The 19,201-nt window shown below is 36.4% G+C and overlaps 1 protein-coding gene across 3 annotated transcripts in view; it reads right to left on the bottom strand.

The window, feature by feature from the left end:
• ak8 (adenylate kinase 8) overlaps positions 1 to 15,173 on the bottom strand; it is a 112,740-nt gene extending 97,567 nt beyond the window's left edge. For 2 of the 3 annotated variants that reach the window (XM_052037060.1, XM_052037061.1), the window contains exons 1-5: positions 14,972 to 15,173; positions 11,069 to 11,153; positions 8,285 to 8,334; positions 5,141 to 5,254; positions 597 to 665 (exon numbers count right to left, since the gene is read on the bottom strand). In XM_052037060.1, coding sequence (XP_051893020.1) covers positions 597 to 665; positions 5,141 to 5,254; positions 8,285 to 8,334; positions 11,069 to 11,153; positions 14,972 to 15,055 — 402 coding nt within the window. In that variant the 5' untranslated portion in view covers positions 15,056 to 15,173. Of the gene's footprint in view, positions 1 to 596; positions 666 to 5,140; positions 5,255 to 8,284; positions 8,335 to 11,068; positions 11,154 to 14,971 lie in introns of those variants that run through there. The other variant, XM_052037062.1, reaches the window with a different exon arrangement.
• Between the last annotated feature and the right edge of the window lie 4,028 nt (positions 15,174 to 19,201).

Here is a 19,201-nt window from a genome sequence, read left to right as displayed (position 1 = left end):
GTCTGGATTAAGTTCCATCCTACGTGAAGATCACAGTTTTAATGTCATCGTAAGGATGTAACAAATATTTAAGGACATCCATATACGAGATAACAAACAGAAACTCAGTACAGAATTCATATTGAAGTTAACTAACTGAAAGTGAAATAATATTATTAAATACTCTTGTTACTGTTAAAACGAGTGTTCTTTTGCATATTTTGGTATTGTAATGTATATTCTACCAAGTACATATATTAAATAAAATTGTACTGCAAAGCTTACTCACTAAACAGAAACTGACTGTATAGCTTCTATTTGACTAGTTTGTCTGGTTACTGGGTGACATGGCCCATCCCAGCCCTGAATACTGCTCCAGGCAATCAGTTGGATTCTGTGTTTAGTCTTTGATCAACATTCAACTATCAGATTAGCATATGCACACACTCATCCTGCACTTTATCCTCTTAATAAACTTTCAAACTCCCCCACTGCTGTTCAACAGAGCAATCAGCCACTGCCTGAACCAATCCCCTACTCATTCCACTGCTGAATACCAAGTACGTGTGCATGCTGTGTAATTGCTCTTTGACTATTCCTACAGGAGCGATTCCTACCCGTTTGATGCAGTCCGTTTTTGACAGCCGTTCTAGGATCAGCTTTGCCCATAGTGTATTGGGAATATCCTGCAAAGCAAAAGAGAATTGCAAAGAGATGAGAGGGTGAATATTCAGAGCGAAGTTCAAAAAGAATTCCAAAGCCCCTACATGATTAGGCTGAAGGAGAAAAGTGAAAAGAATCGGCAGGCACCTTTTTTTGACAGTTACTGGGTCCCAGTGGTGGTTTGGCCCGAGACCCATGGTCCATCGCAGTGGGAGTATGGACTCACTGCTTTTAGTCTCACTGTCTGTTTGTGGTGGATCGTGCTGGTTGCTGCAGCAGCTAGTGTCTGCTTCATCCCTTTGAAGTGCAACATTGACAGAAGTTACAGACTCATTTTGTGTAGTCCTGCTGCACCAAGTGATCTATTAAAATTGGTTTTGTGCTTTTAGGATATCTGGGAAAAAAAGTTAGTAAATATGTCCAAATTGGCTACAATTCATATTTACAATCTTCAGCCACAGTTTTGTAATTTCCTGGACATGGAGGATGCACAAGAAATATCTGTAAGATCCAATTTATATGCAGTGAAAGAACAAATTAACCAGAGTGATAGTCAGACCTGAAAGTGGGATATAAAATTATCTCCTCTGATTATCATCATCTATCCTATTTATTCAATACATTAACTAAACAAAGTAAAATTCCTATAATAAATATTAGAATTGAAATCATTTTAATTGCATTGCCTCTTGGATTATTATCCTGCCTGTACTCTTCTCCTCCCCACAAACCCTCAACCTGCAATATTATTTGTTCTCAATTTTAATGAAATGTCCATGAAATTTAAATACTTCATGGAAATTATATGATCACAATCAATATCAAAACACAGGGCTGCTCAACTCAAAATTGTTGATTTTATTTCTTCATTTAAACCTGAAATAAATGATTCAGATTTTACACTACTACATTCTTTTGCTAATGTAATTGTTTTAATGCTTAATGAACTATACCAGGATAAATTACTAATTCCTGTATACTCAGTCACAAAACATGTAAATTCAAGTCATTAAATTTTAACAAAGTGCATTCATAATCTGAAAGTAATTGAGTTTATTATCTTGAGAAACTGATTATCATTCCATTGTGTGCAACACTGACCAGTGAAGGAAGTTAATTAAAGTTTCAGGGAGCCAGTAAAATTCTAATTTTATCTTTAAAATGTCATCTTTCACTGGAGGAACTGGTGAGTTTATGGCTTACGCTACTAAGAGGCCATTGGCCTATTATACTGTGCAATTAATGGCACTTCTGAAGTAATTGGCTCTGCTGTACTTCCAATTTATGAAGATGTAAGAAAATTCAATAATGCACACAACCCTCAAGTACAGGGAGACCAAACATGCCTGTGGAAAATGCAGAGCAAATACTGGAAGTATTATTTCTTGAAAAAGCTGACATTCACCTGCAACTTTCCCAAACATATGTATACCATTCCTATAAGCAGGATTTATCCAATACCATTCTTATAAAAGTAAGAACAACTCATATTTACATAGTGGCCTTGATATAGCAAAGCAGTCCAAGGCAATTCACATAAGCAGTTTCAAACAAATATTTACACTGAACCATATAAGAAGGTATTAGGGCAGATGATAAAAGCTTGGTCACAGAGAAAGGTTTTAAGGAGTTTCTTAAAGAGGAAAGATATTTGGAGAAGTAGAGAAATTCAGGGAGGACCTTATGGGGCTTTATAATGAGCTTTAGCAGCTGAATACATGGTTTCCAATGTTGAAATGATTAAAATAGGAGATGATAAAGAGACTAGAATTGGAGGAGCACAGATATCTTGGTGGGTAGTAGGTTAAGAGATTACAGGGAGATAGGTAGGGATAAAGCTATGGAGGAATTTCAAATATGGATGGTCAAACTGATGTGCCACTTTAAGTAAGCTTGCTCAAGGTGAAGGACCTTGATGCGAGTTGAGACACAAGCAGCTGTACAGTACCACAGGATTAATGTTATACTTATTTCATTTGAACAAATGACAGCTGTACTAAATTATTTTGAACCACTTAATAGTTAAATGTAAATCTGAAGCACTAGCTAGTTAGCTGCAGAAAATGTCCATGAAACCAATAACTGCATGATCCATGAATTTGCCCACAAACAGTGCAACTCAACTGCGGTGCAAATAACATCTGTGGAGACACAACAGACTGCAGATGCTTTAACCTGGAGCAAAAAACAAACTGCTGAAAGCAGGTTGAGCAGCATCTGTGGAGGCAAAGGGGTAGTTGACGTTTCAGGTCGAGACCCTGCATCAGGAACACAAATGTTGTTCAACCTGCTAAGCTCCTCCAGCAGTTTGTTTTGTGCTCCAGGTGCTCTGGTTTCCTCCCACATTCCAAAGGTGATACACGTTAGGAAGTTGTGGGCATGCGATGTTGGCGCTGGAAGCATGGAGACACTTGCAGGCTGCCCCCAGAACACTCTACGCAAAATAATACATTTCACTGTGTGTTTCGATATGCATGTGACAAATGAAGATATATTATCTTATCTTAAAGTGATTTTTTTTAGTTTATGTCTTTGTGAAGAAAGCCACTGTGTCCATTTTTTGATACAGTGCAAAGGCAAGTTGTTGTAGTAGCTGTAATAAGCTTTGAAATAAATCATAAATAAGTAATGCTTAAAATCATTCTCTTTCTGTTTCAGATCAGTATTTGTGAAAGCATTTCCTATATCAAATCTGATTTAATTTCTTGACAGAGTGAGCACATCTCCCCATAGTCAGAAAAAAAGTTATAAAAGCATTGGCCAGCCAAAACTTTAAAACCCAGAAAAGGATATTATTATAGACTGACATAATTATGATTTTTTCCAAATCAAGAACTAGTATGCCAAGAAGATAATTAATGCTCCTGCTGTTCTTTAAGGAGTTGCTCTACAATCATTTTTCCAGAGCTGTCATCTCCCCTGAGCAGAATTTTATTCCTCTAATTAGCTCTGAGTATCTCTACTTTTCATCCATTTCCACACTACTGCATTACTTAAATTAATTTAAATGGACAGCATTTATTATTGAAAAACTGAAATAAGACCAAACTCAATTGCTCCAAATGAACCAAGATTCATAGAATGTAAAATATCAAAAAAGCAGCAAGTATGTCAACATCACAAAACACCCTTAATCACAAACACACACAAAATCAGTTTGTCCAGGAGAATGTCTGTTTCTAGATCTTGTCAATATGATGGGATTTAAAATGGATTGATAAACATAGGGCTGATCTGACTCCATTTTCATGATTCTTCAGATAATGAAGCAATTTATGCCCACGTACTCAAAACTTGGAAAACTTTCAAGCTTAGGCTGATTAAGTGACAAGTAACATTTATGCTACATGACTACCCAAAAAAAGACATCTTCAAGAAGTCTAAAAATTACATATTCAATGACATTACCATCTACAAATGCCCTACATTTCACATCATGGGAATCACCATTGACCAGAAATTGAACTGGACCTGCCAAATAAACTCCATGGCAACACGAGCAAGCTGGATATTTTGCTGCAAATTGCCTACCTCCTGTGTCTTCCCTATATCTGTAAAGCATAAGACAGGAGTTTAATGGGGTTCCTTCTGCTTCTCTAGATGGGTGCAACTCACATAAATAAGGTCAATGCCATCCATGATAAAATAGCCTAAGTGATATTATATTCACATTTCTACACATTCTCTCCCTCCATCACAAACACACTACTGCTCCACATGTCTCCCTACATGTTGCAATGCAATGCACCAACTTGCTAAGCCTTCCAAAACAGCACCTCCCAAAATCTGTGACTTCTAAACCTAAAAAGGACAAGAATAAAAGGGGCATAGGGAAAAAAAAACTCTAGGTTCCCTCCAAATCATACACCATCCTAACTTGGAAGTACATCACAATTCCTTCATTATCACTGGGTCAAAATTCTGGAACACCGTATCTAACAGTATAGTATTAATACATGGAGTGCAGAACTCACATCATATTCCCCAGGGCAATTAGGCAGTCAATAACATGGCCTTCTTGCAACTCCCATGCTCCCAAGAATCAATTAAAAAAAAACTTGTTTGGTGGTTAGAATTCTAGAATAGGCATCAGTATTCCTGGAATGAGGAGGCAAGACTGAAGAACATCTGCCAGAAGTGCATATCTGTTTTCAGATTAAGTAAGGATGAAATCGTGCTTACTTGTAGCAATCCCAAGTCAAACAGCCAACCAATATAGTACCACACCTAAATAACAGGTGCAGATTAGACTTTGAGGGCTGCTAGTACTTTTAAACAATGTTATTAATTTTAAAATAAAATTAAACCAAAAAATAGCAATTTATTTAAGTGTACATATGATATACATAATCCTATTTACACTGTCAATCCATATTATGTTCATCAATTTCATACATCTGCTATCTGCAATAAGGAGCAGACCACACACCCAATTTAAATACCTGCAAACAACACATCACAAAATTGTCATTGTCAAAATTGTAAATATTTTCAATACCTGAGCTTTGGCTTTTAACTTCTGAATTTCATCTGCAGACTCGGATTTTCCACCAGCTAGCATATTATCCAAAGTGAGGAGGTTTGTGTTGATCTGGTCACACAGCAACTTGGCCTAGTAAAAGTAAATACAAAATCTCACATTTGAGAGCAAAGCCGAATGGAGGTTTAAGACTACATTTCAAGGTTTTAAGAACCAACTATGGCAATACTATACTCAAGCAATTTGAGAAGTACCAAACAAGCAATGATTTTAAAAAGTGCTTTATAATTTGTATAACTAATGTCTTTGGATAAGTAAGACACAGAGTTATTGCCCTTAAACTGTCCACGGAGATGCAAGGAGAAATGTGCCCCATTCCTGAGTTCTCAACAAATCTTTAACATCACAAAAACAAAAATAAAAAGAGAATATAGAAACAGATATTAATGTGCAAAGTATAAATCTAAAAGAAAATTATGAATGAAAGATAAAAGTTGACTTTTTTGTTTTCACAGGAAGAAAATTTAGATTTGTTGTTTTGCTACAAATTTCTTGACATACGCAAGTGATAATAAACCTGATTCTGATTCAGAAAATATTGGACATACTCAGCAGATCAGGCAACAACTGTAAGAGATAGTAGAATCAATATTTCAAGCTGACAACTTTTCATCATTTTTATTTCAGAAATCTTTTGCTTTGAGGAAATTTAGACAATTAGTATTCAGAACAATGAGAATATAGATGGATGCCTTGAGGAGTATTGTGACATTAGATGAAATACGAAGGAGTTGAAAAAGACTAATATAGCAAATATTTCTGTGAAAGGAAAGAGAATGGACACCAGAAACGCTAAGGCATCTGGTTGTAAACTTCTTCACATGAAACTAAGAACAAAATGAATTCTCAAATCATAGAAACAACAACACAGAAAGAGACAATGCAGCACATTAAACGAACTCCAATACTTCAACTGAAATTAGCTCCACTAATTCAATTAGTCAACTCTTCATACCCTTTCCTTTTTTTTAAATATATGTTATTTTTAAAATTGTTGTCAAATTTAAATTTTAATGGAAGTTGTCATTCCTGAGGTAGAAATTGGTTCTTCTCACATCTGCTTTCCTAATTTAAAAAAATTTAACGAATTTATATGGTAATACCATGTGTTTCAAACTCGCCCAAATTCCTTTTTAAGAACTCTATGAGCAACATCAGTTAGTGATGTCCACAGTGGATGTTAGACCTGCTCTCATCAAGTTTTTGTGGGATTACATTGACCTATGTGACAGCCATCACCAAAACCAAACTTTCCTCTTTTTTTAAAAATTTAAACTTGGCTCACTACAAACCAACAAAGAGCAAGAATGATGCACAGAATTTCCAACGGTGATGGTCCTTCTTCCCTTCCACTCTCCTGCAGATCTTATCCCAGGTATACCATCAAAAGAACTGCTCCAATACATGGTAGAAGCCTAGCTATATTATTAAAAGAGACCCAAACACCAATTTTCAAAAGATAATTGCTGGATCCCTATTTTGAACTTGAAGAAAGACTTAAAACTATTTTTATTTAATTGAATAATTTTCTACTTGTAGTAAAGCATTTTATATTTGAACATGTGAAATTATTTCCTAATTATGCCACCATTTTTAAATTGTGATCTTCAGGTTTTGCCCATTTGTGACTGCATTGACAACTAATGGAAACCATATTTTTTCTGGTTACTGCCAAAAACTGTCACTAAGATCAACCCTTGGTTGGTGCAGAGGAATAACAAAATGACAGGAGATGGCAAGAACAACAAAACAGAGCAGAGAAATTAAATTGTCTAGCAGAGCAGCAAACACATGCAACGTAGAAGAATTTTAACATTATAGAGTGAACTAACATCTGCTTTATTGAGTGCTGCCCGTTAGAATTCTAAGAACATCAAAATACTATTAGGCCATACATGTCCAGCCATTATCAACTCATGAAAGGTCCAAAGGAAAATGGGAAGGTAATTGGGACAAGGAAACTAACTGTTTAATTGAAGCACAATAATAAAAAAAACACCCTACTGTACCAGAAACTTGAATTTACCCCTTTTATAGACCAGAAACAATCAACATAATTTTCAGCACTATCTTTTCAATTTTATTTAAATTGCTGCATAATTAGAATGATCTTATTACTGACTAATATTACAGACTAAGTTATGCATTCACAGGATGTTGGGATCATTGACTAGGCCACCATTTATTGTCCATCCCTAATTGCAGCTGAACTCTGTGGCCATGTCAGAGGGCAGTTAAGAATCAACAACATTGTTGGACAAAGTAAGGATGGCAATTTCATTGCCTAAAGGATATTTACAGAATAAATGGATTTTTATGATAAAAGGGTAATCATTACTGAAACACTGCTAGGTTCTTTTTCCAGAAATATTTAAGTTATTCAAATTTGAGTTTCCTAAATACCATGGTGAGATTCAAATTCATGTGTCCAAGTCAATGCACAGCCTCTGGATATTAGATGAACACCATAACTATCATGTTATGTCATTTTAGTGGTTAGTGATGAACTGCATACTGACAATTTTAAGCAGCATTTCATTCATTTTACTTTTTGAAGCCAATAAACTTTATACTAAAATGTTATGATTGATGCAAACTTCAAATAAAGAAAAACAAATTATTTGAATTAAACTTTCAACCCTAACAGGGTTGCAGAGAGTGTTAAATGCATCAATAAAATACATCAAAGCAAAGAAATGAGAAAATCTCCCTGAGGTAACCTGAAGTATCACGAAGTTAGTAAGAACAGTACTCTATTCAATTTGAGGAAGACTGAATAAAATATTGAAGGTCTTATCTTTCAGAACTGAGATAGAAAAGCAAAAGCCTACATCAAGTTACATCAACATGTTTTACAGAACTTAAAAGCAAATCTTATATGAATATGTATCAAATAATCAATTAAAGATAATGTTAGGATAAATATCTGTAGATTGAGAGATTCATTTTGATAGAGCCATGAAGTATACAAAACTTATCAGGCAGCACAGACATATTTTAAAATAACATTAGTCCTCCATAAGCAAAATTTGAAAAAAAATCATTCACACTTTAATAAAAATTTCTACCTTTACAAATAGTTTAAATTTAGAATGCACTTACAATAGAAAGTTTCCCCGAAACAGGCGGACCCAGCAGAAAAACCCGGGGAACTAGTCAGGATTTAGAAAAAAAAGAGTTAATTCTAATTAATACATTTAAAAACTATACTAAACAAAAGACATCAAAATTGAAGACAAATATTACAATTCTACCCCAATGCTTGTTTTTTGTGTAAAATTATGCCAAGTTAGAGTGTATCATGCAAATTTTTGGTAAATAGATTTAAATAAATATACTCATTCCTATTTATTATCATATATCTGACCTAAACTTATGAAATGATATTTTGCTTAATAAAACCTATCCATGCCCAAATTCACACTACAAAAGCAGCATCGAAGCAAAGCAGTTTTACTTTGCACTGATGCTAATGTTCTGCAGCTTCTGTATGAGAAAGTCTAATTTCATTTCACACCAGGATCATTCAACTCTAGGCTGACACTAAAAATTCCCAGTGGCACTACAAAATAGGAACATACTTATATCAGTGCAAGTGCAGTTTTTATATAGATTTTTAAACAGTTCCCTCAAAAAGGTTCAAATTATTTATTTAAAACCAAGATTAGATATTAAGTAGTCACACTATAAAGTTTGATTTTAAGTCAATGAATTTTTGTTTGAAGTAACTAATAAGTCTGAAATTAAACCAGATAACCAGCTTCTAGGAGTTTTTTTTTAATCTAGTTAATTAAGATTCAAGCCAGAATATTTTCTATCATTCTCTACCTCTGTTCATTCTCACTTTCTGATGCAATCCATTGTAACATACTAATTGCTATTTTTGTGAAAATTCTACTAAACTGGTGACTTGACATCTGCCAGAAGCATTTGCACATACTTCCCCAATAAAGTCAGAAGCTGGATCCCTGTTCTGTGGTGGATATTAAATTTTCTGTGTTATTGCAAGAATCATATTTTACATATTTTAAATTTAATTTCTTCACATCCAGTCTTTGAGATCATCGAATTTTCCAAATTCTCAAATCCATTCTTTCTAATCCAACAAAGAGCATATTTGAAAAAAATAGATAATAGCTGCACTTTTCAATGGGAAATGCCACAAACCATAGGTAAAATGTTGAAGCAAAATAAATGTTATTTGGGGTAGCAGCGGGATTTTTATCTGCAAAGTTGAATGCAAAAGTAACTGGTGATTTTGTAATGTGATTTTGAGTTTTCCCATAATAGATTTAAATGCTCAACAGTAAAGTCAACTGGATGCAGCCCAATAATTTGATAAATTCAATTTCTGACTGATTTTGAAACTTTCAGTGTACAATACTGTTAGGTTACCTACACAGTTTTACTAATAAAATAAAAGATAATGGAAGTAAGTACTCCTCAGAATAACACTGAGAAGCAGCATTCCCCAATGTTAAATGATTTGCATACAACACAAACTAGAGAACTTTGAAGCATTAAAGACAACACAGGAGTTTTAAAAGTTTCACAAAATATAGTGTTGGAATTTATTTTAATGCAATATAGGTGCCTCAAGAATAATGTAACCAAATCCAAAATGCAAATGTGTTATTTTCTGTTCAAAGTCAATGCATAAAAAACCAATGAATTATTTAAACTCAATACAATCAGTACAAAACAAACTCTAGCGCCATCATCAGCAAATTCCTTTCAAACTACTTCAAAGCAGATTTTTCTCTGGCAGACAGGCCTCTTTTGAGGATTGTCTAATCTCATATGTAAGAATAAATCCTCAGGTGACTCAAGCCTTTACACTCATATTCTCCAGTTAAGGGATCAGTGAAAAGCAGAATTATTCTATTATTAACACAAGGTCAAACTCTTGTTTGGGGGAAACACTGCCTTGGGCTATTGTAATGTTTATTCCATACAAAAAAAACTATGCTTGCCCTAGGTCATATTTTTCAATAAAAGGAAACAAAATCATTCTATAATTGGACCACTTCCCTTGTAGATTTCTAACTGACAAGACTGCAACCACATTTTCAGACTCTAAATTTTGTCCACAGCTGTTACTGGTGCAGAGGTATACGCAAGTAATGTATCAACAGTTTTGAAGTAAAGCACTGGAAGATATTGAAGCACAACCATGAATAAAATATACAAGAATAATTTTATTTTAATCAATTTTTAAAGTATGTCAGTAATAATTTTGTGTCTATAAGCTTTAGTCCTTTATGTGAAATGGTAGTATAATTTCAGGAAGGAAGCTTGTAGCAACAATCAAAGAAAATGGATTTTAGCCTTACCCAAAATTTAAATGGAAGAAATTTGTGCTCATCCAATGACAGCAAGTTAGACCGACAATCCAGCAACTTAGAGGCAGCAAAGGAGTAGAGAGAAGCAGGGTGAGGCACAGTTGAATATCACTGGTTACATGTGGAAAGTAACGCTGTGTTTTTGGATAGGCAGGGGCTAGAGATAGATCCCAAGGGAATACCAGAGATAGCAGTGTAGGAGAAGGAAGAAAAGCCATAATGGGCAATTCTCTGTATTTAACTGCATTGATAAGGCAAATGCAGGCACATCTAGATGGACAATAATATAAAGTATAATAATATAGAGTAATAAAGTAATAAAACACTGTCCTCTATTTTTCCTCAACAAAACTACCCTTCTCTAAAATTCCTTAACAATTAACTTGTTAATCAAATTCACAATACCAAGCAATGAAACAATGACAATCTTAATTTTCTTTGATAATTTGACAATGCAATTAGTACTGCGGTGAATTTTTTTAAAAAGCCTTGATGATATTTTAGAAAAATGTATTTCTTCTGAGATGCAAAGTACTGTCCTAACCTTCATCATTTTCTTTTTTAAAATGGTCGATCATATACTGAATGGGATCCTGTGGTCTATCCACCAGCAGGCACTGCAACATTCTCTGAAGGATACAAAAAAAGTAAAAAAGGTTAGTCATCCTGATTATAACCCTCCCATATGCTCTTTACACACTTTGTATATACATGAAAGAATTAGTTACAAGTACACTGGCAGTCTGAAAGAGACTGCAAACTCATTTTTGCAATCAAAGGTTCAACTAGTCATACCTATCCTAAGATCACAGAATCAACAAATGAAGACAACTCTTCAGCCCATTTGTACACCTCTTCTTGAAGGCCAAGCCCACAGTCTTCTTACTACAGCATCATGTTATTTCTTAACCACAAAGAGCTAGATTGATGTATTTATTCATTTGGCTGCAAATGCAAAAACTTTATCAGCTGCTTCACATGATTGAAAACACAATTTAATCTGGCTCCCAGTAAATACAAATAGAGCTAGTATAATTCTGACCACCAAACTACCTGCCTGTAGCAAAAAAATCCTTCAGGTTCACTAATTGAAAGGTTCCCTTATATGATGAGATGGACTCTTGACCTCACAATCTACCTTGTTATGACCTTGCACCTTATTGTCTACCTGCACTGCACTTCCTCTGTAGTTGTGACACTTTACTCTGTCTTCTGTTGTTGTTTTTACTCTGTGCTACCTTAAGGCACTGTGTAATGAATTGATCTGTACAAACGGTATGCAAGAGACAAGTTTTTCCACTGTACCTCGGTACAAGTGACAATAATAAACCAATACCTTTCAGGAAGAACATCTGCCATCCTTTCTGGATTGGCCTATTTGTGACTCATGGCCCACCAATGTGGTTGACTTTCAATCAAGGGGAAAGCTGGGATAACCAAGCAATGTTTACGTCCTTGAATGAATAAATAATAGACAGCTCTTTACACAATTGTATTAACACTTCTATAAATCAATCTGTCACGTACCAGCAACAAAAGAAACACACCGAGTCATGTATAAGTGTTAAAAACTATTTTATTAATAACTACTTATGGTAATAAGAAAAAAATGAAAGTAAAAATGTTAGAATGTTAGAAGTAAAAAATGTTAGATCTTAAACATTAACCCCAAAAACTAAACTCGAAGTGTGTGTGTGGCAAATTCCCAAACTCCAAGTCCAGGAATAGTTCAGTTCAGCAAGCCATAAGATGAAACGTGAGCAAAGGCTTCTGCAAAACCGCCGTTGACTGAAGAGGAAATGTAGAGAGAAAATAGAGAGTAATTACGAAATCCAAATGTTCCACAACGGAACTCATACGACACCTCAATCACTGATGACCTCCATTCCATTGTTCCGAAGTATCTGCCACCCCAAAAGGCATTAGACATGGCCGTTCACACAAATACCTGTTTCCTTCTACAGGTTAACAACAAAGTGGACTCCACTGAATTATTCCAAAAATCCATACGTGGATTGTAGTGACAGACACAGTTATTGTTTTTCATCCATCCATCGATACAGAGACCAGCAGGCAGGTGTCTCTCTCCCTGTCTCTCTCTGACTGATTGCTCCAAAAACGTCATCATGTCCTTATCTCCTGTTGTTGTCGTAATCATGCCACACACTCACAACTGTGCTATGTCTTAAAGGGACATTCACCAATAGTAACCTAATCCGTAACAAATCTTATTAACTTTGAATTTAAGGATACATTTACCTACTTAATTCAAACTCAATTATTAAACCAATTAATCTTTGGTTTTATATTTACAATATTTATATTAAGCTAAAATGATCTCACATTTTAGTTCAATTTGTGAAGTATTTGCAGTTATCTCATGACTTCAAAGCACAAGATCATATCCTGATTCATTGCTACCTCTAATACCAGTGTGTGGAACAGATAGATTTGATGGGCTCAAAAGCCATTTCCTTCTCATATTTTCTTCAAAACAATCACGTGACCAGTTAATTGAACCATAATTAAAAGAAAAAAATTCAGGCACAATTAACCTAATTAATTCAACTGGATCACACAAATGTTGTGGTTGCTGGACATGTGAAATAATAACAGAAAATGCTGGAAATACTAAAATGGGTCAGGAAAAATCTGTGAAGAAAGAAACAGTTGAAGTTGTGGGTTGACAACCTTTCATCAAAACTGTAAAATGTTAGAAATGAGACAACTTTAAGAGAAAGGGAGGAGGGGCAAAGAAAAAAAAAGATTTGGTGACACGGTGTTGGGTGAATGAAGGTGGTAGAGGTTAGAAATTTGAAAATAGCAGAAGAATAGAGAAACAGAAGTACTGGAAATGTGAGAAACAGGTCTGAAATGAGTGATTACTTGAAACTACTGAATTCATTCTGGAGTCCCAAGGGCCAATTTAGACGATAAGGTTACATGAAGCATCTTTGAGACAATATTGGAAGCCAAACACAGAGAAGTCAGAGTGGGAGTTGGATGAGTAATTAAAGTGACAAAATAGAAGCTCACGGTCACCCTTATGAACTAAACTGAGGGTATTCAATTTGTGTTTGGTTTCCCCAATGAAGAGAAAATCATTGAATGCATTTTACTAAGTTGGATGAAGTACGTAAATAGCTGCTTCACTTGGATAAAGTGTTAGGGTGCCCAAGTGATGGGAAGAGGAGGTAAAAAGACTGGTGTTGCATCTCCTGCAGGTGTTGTGAAAAAAGGTTTATATGGGGAACAGTTCCTTTGGAATGCTGAAAGAATGGCAGAAGGATAGATGTGTCTGGTAATGGCATCACCTTGGAGATAGTGGAAATAATGGATGATTCATTGAATGTGAAGGCTAGTCAGCTGGAAATGGTAGAATCATAGAGGAGTTGAAAATACAGGAAACCTTATTCTTGTTCTGGTAAGAATGGAATTGCAGAAAATTACACTGACAAGGTTAACAGTTCTGTCAACCGTAGTGGATAGAAATAGGTTTGATATAAAAGACATAATATAAAGGGCATCAAAGAATGTGTTATCAGAACAGATATAATGTGATAGAGAAATCTTGAGAATGGAACAGAGTCCTTATCGGAAGCAGAGTGGGAGGAAATGCAGTCAAGGTAGTCGTGAGAGTCCGTGGACATGTAATGAATTCTGGTCACTAATCTACCCCTTGAGAAGTCATGAAAGGGAAGGGGACAATCAAAAATGGACTGACAGTGTGAGCAGGATGGAAATTGGCAGCAATGATGACTTTCAAGTTCTTTACGAGTGCAAAAAGAAGCACGGATACAGCTACCGACGTACCAAAAAAAACCACAGCTGAGTGAGGCGGCCCAAGTAGGACAACACACCCAATCTGAACCACTGGATAGGTCCAGGTTTGGATTTGGACTGTATGGCTACAATTAGGATTGGAAATTACTGTTAAGGAATTACTACTTAGGGTGATCTTTGAGAGTAGACAGATTTACTGCTTAGGGTTAAGATTTGGAGTTGAAGTTTAGATTAGGTTTGGAAAAATGATTCTTGGATGAGAAACCATTTAATGAGAACTACTATCATCGGACACCTGTGGGTTTTTAAATTCCTAGTTTTAGTTGAAGCAATGAGCTTCATAAGTAATCCTAATACTGACATTCTGAAGCAGGAGCAGGAGACACCAGTTAATGAAACTTTCTCAGAGATGCTAACATCAGCAAAATTCTAAAACTGGGTGACAATGATAATAAGAAATTGATAGATCACCAACCCATTCAAACACACGGTGATGCCTCCAAGGGAATTGTATGGGAATTAAAAGAATACTGAAGCAACACCTTGGTAACCGCTGCAATTTACCCGCAATGAACTGAACAATGCGAAGATTATAATCTCAGGCAATGCTCCTACACGGATAATATTTTAATAGCGTTGAATTTAGGGTATTGGGGCTGTTTACCTGCAGCATCTGGAACACGCCGTGTTTCTCCGCATAAACGCCGAGCTCTGGCGAAATCCGCAGCGGCTTCTTCGTGGCGTCCATTTCTTTTACGCTTTAAGTAATTGTGAAGGCGAGACCCTTCAGTCAAGGAGTTGACCTGCCGGCTTCCCTCCAGTTACTTTGTTATTTGTGTTTTCCCTGCTTCGCAGTGGCGTTCCCTGCAGCCGAAGGCCACGTCACCATGGCAACCGCGGGGCCGCGTCACCACGGCAACCGTCAGCGGAGCGGTACGTCAACCATCGGGTGACGTCAGCGGGAAGGCCGCGGCGCCAAACTTCAAACAAATCGCTCGGCGTTTAAAAGGACAACGACAACGGATTTCGCCGCCGTGACCGGTTTATTCAGCGATTTGCAGACTGACGGCTTCTGACTGCGTGTGTTGCGCTAACTCGGCTTTCCATGACTCTGGACACCAGGCTGTTGTCAAGAGGAGTCAGGTCCCTTCAAATGAGGTGGTGCAGAGATAGAGACAATGTTTAATATTAACCGCGACTAACTTTCTCATCGCACCAAAGTTCCCCCAACTTTCAAATCCCAGGAAATGTCCCAGCTCCTGGTTGCCACTATTTAGCCTTGATACTATTCAACGTTCAGGAAATTATACAGAAAGTGAGAGGGTTAAATAACTTAAATGAAGAGATTTACGTTTCATATTACGAGCAGGAATAGGCCATCTGGCCCTTGAAATCTGCTCGGCCATTGATAGAAATTCAATGGTTGAACTTCTAACTCGGATCCATTTTCCTGGACTAACCCCCAAGACACTTGATTGCCTTATTGATCTGTTTTGAATGAACTCAATGACTGAGCCTTTACAGTCCTTCGAAGAAGATAATTCCAGAAATTAATTATATTCTGTGTGAAAATGTTCTCTTCTCAGTCCTAAATGGCCTAACCCATATTCTAAGACTGTGATCAATGGTTTCAGATTCCTCAGCCAGGGGAAACGTTCACCCTGCATCAATCCTGCCAGGCTCTTTAAAATTTTTGTAAGTTTCAATGATAGTAGGTCTCCTCCTAAACTCGAGAAGACACAGGGTTAGCCTACTCAATGTCTCCTCACGTGGCAGATCTGCCCCAGGAACCAGTCTAGTGAATCAATACACTCCCTCGAAGGCAAGCATGTCCTTTTATGAGTAAGGAGGCCAAAACTACGTAATATTCCGAGCCACCAGGTCCCTTTGAACATCAATATTTCCTGGTCACTCACCATTTAAAAAATCCTCTGCTTTTTTTGTTCTGAAGTGGATGACTTCACATCTTTCACATTATATTCCATCTGCCATGTTCTCACCACCTCACTTAGCTTATCGATATTCCCTTGAAGCCTCTTTATATTTGCCTCTCCACTCACAATCTCACCTGATTTTGTATCATCAGCAAACTTGGAAATATGACATTTAGTCCCCTTTGATATAAATTCTGAACACCTGAGGCCCAAGCACCAATGTCTATGGTACCCCACTAGTCACAGCCTGCCAGTCTAAGAAAGACTTGTTCATTCCCATGCTTTATTTTCTATGTTAACCAATCCTCAGTCAGTATATCAGCCCCAATTCCATATGCTCTAATCTTGTTGACCAACCTCCCATGGGAGATATATATCTAAAAATCTAAATGCACCACATCCACTGATTTCCGCTTAACTATTCAATTAATCACATCCTGAAAGAACTGTTTTCTACTCCTCACATCCTCAAAGTACCATTTCTATTTATCACATCCTCAAAGATTAAACTTCTGGAGTCTGTCAAAAATAATTAGTAAAGAGACCTGCAGCACCATAAAGCTGAGATGGGTTCACCTACTGATACAAAATTATTTTATTGTCTCTTTTCAAACCTTCTCCCTTTTTCTCCCACCCTTTACTCGTGTTCCTTTTGAGTTTATTCTCCTGTTCCCCCTTTCACTTCCTTAACTTGTCCCCACCCCATGTTTTCCCTCACTCACCATATCCTCTTATTGTTACCCCTACATTTTTCACTGTCCACTCCTCACAACCCTCACTGTCTCCCATTTTGTCTCCCTTCCTCTCATCTGTCCCTTGCCACACATTTTCTGCTATTTTCTTTTTCAGCCCCATTCCCACTCTCTTCACCTCTGTAAACTGCTCTTTTAAGTTTTTTTTAAATGAACACTTCAAAAGCATATCATCACCTTCCCATCAGAAAGAGTTGGCAGCTAACCAGAGAAGAGCAGCAGATAGGAGAAGAATTGGCAGAGGTTTGGAGCACAAAACAGGGAGATGGTGAAAGGTAGTTTGGAGAAGGATAGAAAGCTTTTTTTTTTCTGCAGGAAAGTTAGTTAAAATTGTCTACTTACTGAATTAGAGGTTGCTTCCTGTGCTATTACTGGTGAACTTATAAAAACAAAAATCTTTCTATCTTTCTGTGATCACCAATAGAATGTTCTAGCAACTTAACAATTCAACAAGAACACTCGTAAGTTGTACTACTTGACAGGAGCACAAATTTGGATTTTTTATTTGCAAACTATTGAGAAAAATGAACATTTTTGACAGGATGTCCGACCCTGAAATTTTTGTCTATACAAAATCATGCCAATTCTTCTCATTCTAATCTTTACCAAAGTTCCCTGTTCGCAACAACAAATACCACTCCTGAAGACAGGACCAAAGCTGCTCTTACCATAGCTGCAAGAAGGGGGATTCAGTTTTATGTAAACCATTGATTTTGGAAATACCACCGAGGGAAATTCATCTGATGACTTCTTGCAAACATCCATTAAATTAATAAGTAACGTAATCTTAAAGGTTGGAAGAAACACTATGTGATTTAGAGTTTCAATTGAAATTGTTTCTACCTGTTCATAGTTGTTCTACAGATACCCATGGAAAAGAAGTAAGAAACTGGAGATAAGTGACTGACACTTGCTGCCCCTTGACAAAATACCTGTAGGATTTGAGTCAGCTTCAAATTGATAACACCCAGCTTTACCTGTCCAATACCTCTCTGAATATTTCTACAGTCACTGTTGACAAACTGCTTGACTGGCATTTAGTCTTGAATGAACTGCAGTTTCCTCAAATCAATACAAATAAAATAATTATTTTAGTCTCGTCGTAAACATCATACATTGACCACCAATTCCATTACTCTCTCTAGCAACTGTAATGGCAGAAGGAGACTGTTTAAAACCCAAGTATTTTTCATGACTCAAACTGAAACTTTGACTCCCATAACCTCTCCTCTGGAACGTATACCCACTTCCATCTCCATAATATCACTCACCTCCATACCTACCTCAGTATCTGCTGCTGAAGCCCTCAGCTTTGTTTTGTCATCTCCAGACTCAATTATTCCATTGCTCACTTGGCTGGGATTTCACCCTCCACTGTACATCAAAAGATTTGAAATGCTTTGTTGCTTTTGTGCAAGTTATACTATTGCCCCTTTATACCTACACCAGGTTCTGTCTTCCCAAACCTAGCTACCAGCTTCAGAGTTAAAAATTCTCATCTGAAATCTTACATAGTCTCACCCAAATCTGCCTCTGTAATTTCTATCAGTCTGATAAACCACTTATCCATCTATCCCTGCCCAAACACTCCATCCTACTGATCATTCATCTGTTCACTTCTCCTGCTTCTCCAACATTGACAGCTGTACATTCCTCCATTTGGCCCAGGTTCACTCGAATTCCTCTGTAAACATCTCCACTCCTCTGCTTGTTTCTCGTCCTTGCAGACTCACCGTCAATCCTGCTAAAGACCAAGCTTTTAATCACCTGTTATACACACACACATACACTTTAATTATTCTCCCATAAATCATTTCTGGACTTATTTTAAATATTAAAGCTGCAAGTTTTTATGATTATATTTTGTTTTAATTAAAAACCAATTATTCTCTATGAGCTCACAGAAGTGAAAAATAATGATGGTTGATCCTTTAGACACAAAGTAAAAATTTGTATTTACTATCCTTAGGTTTTCCATGATGAGCTTTTCAGAAAAGTTGAATTTTAAAAGCTTATAAGGTGAGTATTTTATAAACATAACTTGAGTTATAAACAGCTGATGCTTTATTTACATTTTATGATAAAAAAAATTTGAAAGAATGCAGTTCTGTGGAAAAGGACAAACAAGGAAAGGAAATCTTAATACTTCCTAGTCAAGCAAAATTGTTAAAAAAAACATCCTTACACAACTGAAACAATTTTCTGTGT

This window comes from Pristis pectinata, chromosome 23, assembly GCF_009764475.1.
Source record: "Pristis pectinata isolate sPriPec2 chromosome 23, sPriPec2.1.pri, whole genome shotgun sequence".
In the NCBI taxonomy this organism is placed as follows: Eukaryota; Metazoa; Chordata; class Chondrichthyes; order Rhinopristiformes; family Pristidae; genus Pristis; species Pristis pectinata.
Note: the sequence above shows the minus strand (reverse complement) of the source record. Positions and strands in the feature narration are given on the sequence as shown.